Below are 6,000 nucleotides of genomic sequence, written 5' to 3'. Positions count from 1 at the left end.
CGTTTCTTTGGTAAAAATAAAATTATATGGATTGTAGATACACTTTATTGAGAAAGGTTATATTTGAAAAATAAAACCGCTGAAAAATTAGTTTGGAACCGAGATATTATCTCGTATTTGAAAGCTAAAAATTGTTAAGTTAGCTTATTAAGTATTTAGAAAAAATTATGTGTTGAATTAGTAAAAAAATATAAAATAACATAAATATATTTATAATAATATTTTTAGAGAAAAAAAATTATACACTGAGTATAAAAAAATTTATACAAAGTTTCAAGTTTATGTTACGGTTAAAGTATATATTTTTAGATTGATGTTATAATTTTTTTTTTACAGTATTATTTAATTACGACTCATCATATATAAGATAAGTTTTTTTTTTTTTTATATTGCAAATGGCTTATATCATTTCATTAGCAAGAGTAATTTTAATACAATTAAGAAAATGATAAAAAAAACTTGAAAATTAACAAAAGTTCTTGACGTTCTAGTTAAAGACGAACAACTTGATCTGTTTGTGTTCTAACTAGACTCGTATATGAGATGTGAATTAAACTTAGTGGCTCTTTACATTTTGCAATTAAAAGGCCGAATTCAAAGTCTAGATGAAGATCGAGAACAAGAGAGAATGGCATCATGAAGTTGCTTGCAGTCGATCTCGACAACAATATCACGTAGATGCATTTGACGAACCCAGTTGATTGCAAATACTAGAGCAATTGCCTCAACTTCCATGGCAGAAGGAAGTTTTTGTCATAACAACATTGTCTTTATCATTTCTAACACAAGCTTCTGAGCCACACATTCAATGGCCAGTAAAAATTGAGGCATCTATATTTCACTTGAGTGAACTCCTAAAAAGCTTCTTCTAGTGTTGGTTAATTTTATGATAAATTTATTAGCTTTTAAAATGTAAAATAATTTTATAGTTTCATCCAAATTCAATCACAATCATATCTTGATTTTTAAATGATTGACCGTGATGCATCATCACCAAAATCTATTTTATTAGAGATAATCTTAATTGATTTTTCTCAGCGAGTAAATAAAAAAAACTCTTGTAAAAAATAGAAAAACACAATTCAATAAAAAGACTTGAAAAAAAAAATAGAAAACACATTGAAAAAAATCTACAAGTTATTTAAGATTTTTCGTTTTTGAAAAAGTAAAAACACTTTTTTTAGAAATAATTTTAAAAATTAATTGTAAATAACAAAATAATTACTGAATGGTATAAAATTTTTTTTTAAAAAAAAAAAAACTGAAAAAAGTAAGAAAGTGAATCGGCGTAGATGTTTTATTTTTGTTTCAATAAAAAGCACTTTAAAATTTAAATTCGGTTTGACACATAAAAAACTTCACACAAGATAATAATGCAATCAGCAACAAAAGAAAGGGTAGTTTATCACAAAACTACCGATCATAATTTGAAATATTTATTCAAATTTAACGATACCATATCAAAAATAAGATTACGACTTTCTCACAAAGATATTTAGTTAAAGAAAAGAAGTGATAAATGATTTTGCTATAATCTACCTACGCCCAGCACCACGGCGACCAATCCTATCCTATTGCAAAAAAGCACAAAAACTTGAGAGAGAGAGCAACAATAAACCCTAGTGACCTCAATTGTTCGAGAGACGACACGTGTCAAGCGTTGGCGCGTGGTATGGATTTCCAAATTCCCCTTTTTATTTAGAAGCAGAGAAGAGAGCCTCTCCCTTCCTAGCAACACTCTCTCTCTTAACTTGTTCACTCCACGCTACCACAAAAATTTAATTCACCCAAACCCTCTCTCTCTCTCTCTATATATATATATATAAATTCGGATTGGATTGAAACAAGAAGAACATGATGATGAAACAGGGTGCGAGTGAGAACGAGGTTGCTGAAATCCTCCTTAGCCTCCCAAGTCTTATTCGGGAATTTGAGTGTGGCTGTGGAATCCTACCACCTCCTTCGTGGGGTTGCAAGAGAAAGAGATCTACGATTGCCGTTGATCCTAAAACACTACAAAAAGCAGCTTCAAGTCCTGCCACTCCTCTCTCCTTCTCGCTCAGTGAGTCCGATGAAAACCCCACCACGCTCGTCAGTAGAAGAAGAAGAAGAAGAAGAAGAAACGTTTCTCTCAAAAGGGTATTTTTCTTTTAATATATCTTTGTCTTTTATGCCTCTCTCTTTCTTTCTTTCTTTCTTTCTTTCATCCCTTGTTTTTTAATTTCTGGTTTTCACCTCAAAACTTGTAGAAGAGAGAACACTATCTCAGGATAATACAAGATTTGACCAAAGATAACGATTTGCTCCGTGGGGTAACTTCTCTCTCTTTCTCTTTCCCTTTCAGTTTCATTATTTGCAAGAGATAGTAGCTGGTTATATTAGCGAGTAATTCGGGCTTTTTTCTTCTGAATTTTTGGTGTTTGGACCCTCTTAAATACAAGTACCACCACATTTTTAAAAATAAAAAAAATTATTGGTTATCGTTGATCTCTGAAAATTCTTTACAGGAGATAAAGAATGTGAATGGTTACTGTGACATGAAGAAGGAGTACAATTTAAAGTTGAAGGCAAGGAAACAAGAGGTACTACTACTACTACCACTTCCACTACCATGACAATTTTTTTGCGTTTATCTTTTTTTTTCTTTTCTTCCTTTGTGGATTTCTTGTTCTGGTTATATTTATGTTGCTTTATCTTTTTCTCTGATGGTGGGGACCACTCCTTTATTTTGATGTATTGAATTGCAATTTTATTTTTATTTTTTTCCAGCTAAGTCAAGGTGGTCTCGTTCACAAGCAAGCACAACAGCAATTCCAATTTTCAGGCATGGCGCATCATCCACCGTTGATCTTGAATCAGACGGCTGGATCAGGCCAAATAAAAGGCGGCGAGGGAGTTGTTGGTCTTGCTCACGCAACGACGTCGTTGGGAGTGGCATCCTTAAGTAGCAGTAATAATGTGGGCCCAGTTGGAATTCCCGATCTGAACCTGCCACTCGATGAGCCCATGACAATGGAGTTTTGTGAAGCGTTGGATATGAACGTGGCCGATAAGAATCTGAGTAGGTCCATGGCAGCTGCTCAGGCCCGCCAGAATAGGCTTCAAAAATACAGGTTCAAGAATCCAATTGGAATTAGTAAACCCCGTTACTCTTGTAGATGATGATAATTATAGTATTATATTTGCATATACTTTAATTTGTTCTTCCTTTTAGGTTCTTACCTTCAAATTCAATTTTGTTATTAGCCAATGCTAATAGTATATTTTTTTTAATACTATTATTCGTAAGGAAGGAATTGAATTGGTGTTACTGGTCACAGAATGTATATCCTAAGCTCTCTGGGAGATTTTGTCCGATTTATGTTTCATGACAATGATAATAACGTTTCTGATTCCGAGTTTTAAGGCAATTTAAAAGGTCGAATCGGTGTAAATGTAATGGTATATTAGCAAAGCATCACCTACTCACTCATCACTACATCTGTTCACTTTATATGTTCAAATGTTTAAGCTAAAATTAATTATATTTATTTGAATTTTAAATATTTTATGTACTTGTCATAAATGAAATTAATAATGATAATAATGCCATTTTTTTAGTTGTTTCTTTAATAGATGGATAAAAAAGGAAAATAATAATAGTGTCGTACTAACTTTTATAATACTCAGCAAAAAAAAAAAAAAACTTTTACAATTCTTTTAGAGGGGGGAGTTTACCTTCCGTTAGATCTTGACTTTGCCTGTATCCTTGACAATGGAAATTTTTAGCAGCTCCCCATCTTCTTTTAGAGAGAACCATATTTTATGTTCTGATTCGTTCTGTGTATTGCAGCATATATTTATTGTGAACACTTTCTGATTGAAGATTTGAAGTAGTTTTGTTTTTTAATCTTTCCTTGAAACGTTTCAATCCATAAATAAACGGGACATTTTAAAAAGAAATAAATCAAATAATAATTGTGCATGCTAACAGCCCATTCAACTATTATTTTGGGTCCCAAGAATAAAGCATCAACGCATGAGATGTTTTTTTTCTACACTTCTGAAATTGTTTCATGTTGCTTTCAAAATGATGATTTCGAAAGTAATATGAAAAGTACAGGAAGCAATAGCTCAAAGCACGTGTGCTAAGTTTGACACACATTAGTAGCTAATAGAATAGATATATAACCTCCCAGTAATACAGTAGTACTTTGAAAAGAAAAAAAAGAGAAGAAAAACCTATTAACGCCGCCTGTGCCTGTTTCTGAGCTAGGGTTTGTTTTAGGCTGGCACCTGTGCAAACGTGAGGTCAGGGTCAGGGATTTGTTTCTTGCACGGCCATGTATTGGGTTGGGCTAGGCATTTTTGTGCCTCTGGACCAAGAAAAAGGCCCAAATTATTTGTTTATTATAATTTTTTTCTTTACGGGATGTTCTTATGACACTGATGTAGACCGTCATAACCAGTCATTGATTAGGAAGCTCGTCTAATAAGTGTTTAGACAATATATGAACTTTGATTATCTTTCTCGAAGCCTTGTTTATCCCTTAACCTTGTCGATAGTTCGGGCTTCTTTGTATAGATGAAAAACACAAGTGAAAAATAGAAATGTAATGATCCACAAGTAGTTGAAGGACTTGCTCAACTAAGCTCTTGGGAAAGTGTTTGCAGTAAGGAATAATCTCAAACCTTTCTTTCAAATTCCAATAACCATGGTCATAAGATAAATATACAAATTTCCCCTAAAAAAGATAAATGTACAAATTATATACAATTTAAAATATTGAAATATAATTTTAGCAAGATTCATACATATATTTATGGTGCATACAAGAAGTCGACATTCTTAACTATATAAGATATTAAGTTTTTTTGTAAATATAATTATGATTTATGCCAAATTATATCTTACATTACATAATACGAACACGATATATATTTGAGCTTAATATAACGAAAGAATAATGATAATCGATAGATATACCTTGAGACTTGCCTTGTATATGTTTGCAAACCGAGGAGAGGATTGTGCCAACCATTTGGGAATACGATTTCTAAACCAATAATCTGGTTTGTATTTGATGGGTAACCCAGAAGAACACAGGAGGCTCAGGCCCAAACAAATCTTGGCCCAGCGTAGCTCAATGAAGAAACCCTAGGCCTAGGGTTTCCCGCCTCTATAAAAGGCTAAACGACGGCCGCAGCTGTACTCATTTCATGCTCCATGTCTCTCTGTATTCCTTATCTGCTACGTGATTATGAACAACAAAACAGTAATATTTTATTTTTGTCTCTTGAATCAGCATATTATTATTTTATACACAAGTGGATGAAATTTGAATGATAAGCGAGCAAGTGATGAGAGTTTACTTGGGATTATGAGAAGCTCGTCTATTTGCGAGCGATGTTTATCCTCATACTTCCATGACTCTGATGCTCTTATGGATTGTTCTCCTTCATCCAAACACATATCCGTAGCGTAGCACTCTATTATTTTATTGTTAGCAAAATCCAGTAGATGGAATTTTGAAATTTGGATTCTTTTGTTATGCGGGTCGGCTGTTAAGATGGCTTTCGATGAAATCGTAGTCCTGTGACTGTTTCAGCTTTCGCAAAGGAAGAATGAGCCAACACCAAGATAGGTCTTTTGGGATCAGGCCATTTGAATTGACTTTTCGATTCACAAGCCCCTTGACTTTACATCAAACATACCAATTTACCAAATTTACAGTGCATAAAAAAAATTCATCACTTGTTCATTAAAAGATAAACCTACTTTATAAGTTGCTCGTGGAGTGTGGGCATTGTTCCGCAACGGGCTCAAAATAGATCTATTTATATATGCTATTCAGTGTGATCACGAAGTCACGATAGGATGATGGGACAATTTTGCCAAGATATTTGGTCCCCCATAGCTCCTTGAAGCAGCTCTTAGGCCATCTTAGGTCTTGATGTACATGTTTTTGTTTTAGTTGGCAAATTTCTGTGATCACGAAATTACGAGAAATGTTTAATTTC

At 33.3% G+C, this 6,000-nt stretch overlaps 1 protein-coding gene across 1 annotated transcript; it reads left to right on the top strand.

Moving 5' to 3' along the window:
• The first annotated feature begins 1,712 nt into the window (after window positions 1–1,712).
• LOC114414588 lies at window positions 1,713–3,410 on the top strand. The gene is made up of 4 exons (XM_028378891.1): window positions 1,713–2,139; window positions 2,250–2,312; window positions 2,508–2,582; window positions 2,770–3,410. Exons 1-4 carry the CDS (start codon window positions 1,855–1,857, stop codon window positions 3,160–3,162), a joined length of 816 nt encoding a protein of 271 aa, XP_028234692.1. The 5' UTR covers window positions 1,713–1,854; the 3' UTR covers window positions 3,163–3,410.
• Window positions 3,411–6,000: the final 2,590 nt, after the last annotated feature.

Source organism: Glycine soja, chromosome 6 (genome assembly GCF_004193775.1).
Source record: "Glycine soja cultivar W05 chromosome 6, ASM419377v2, whole genome shotgun sequence".
NCBI classification, from domain to species: Eukaryota; Viridiplantae; Streptophyta; class Magnoliopsida; order Fabales; family Fabaceae; genus Glycine; species Glycine soja.
The sequence above is the reverse complement of the archived record's forward strand: the minus strand, read 5'-3'. Positions and strand labels throughout refer to the sequence as shown.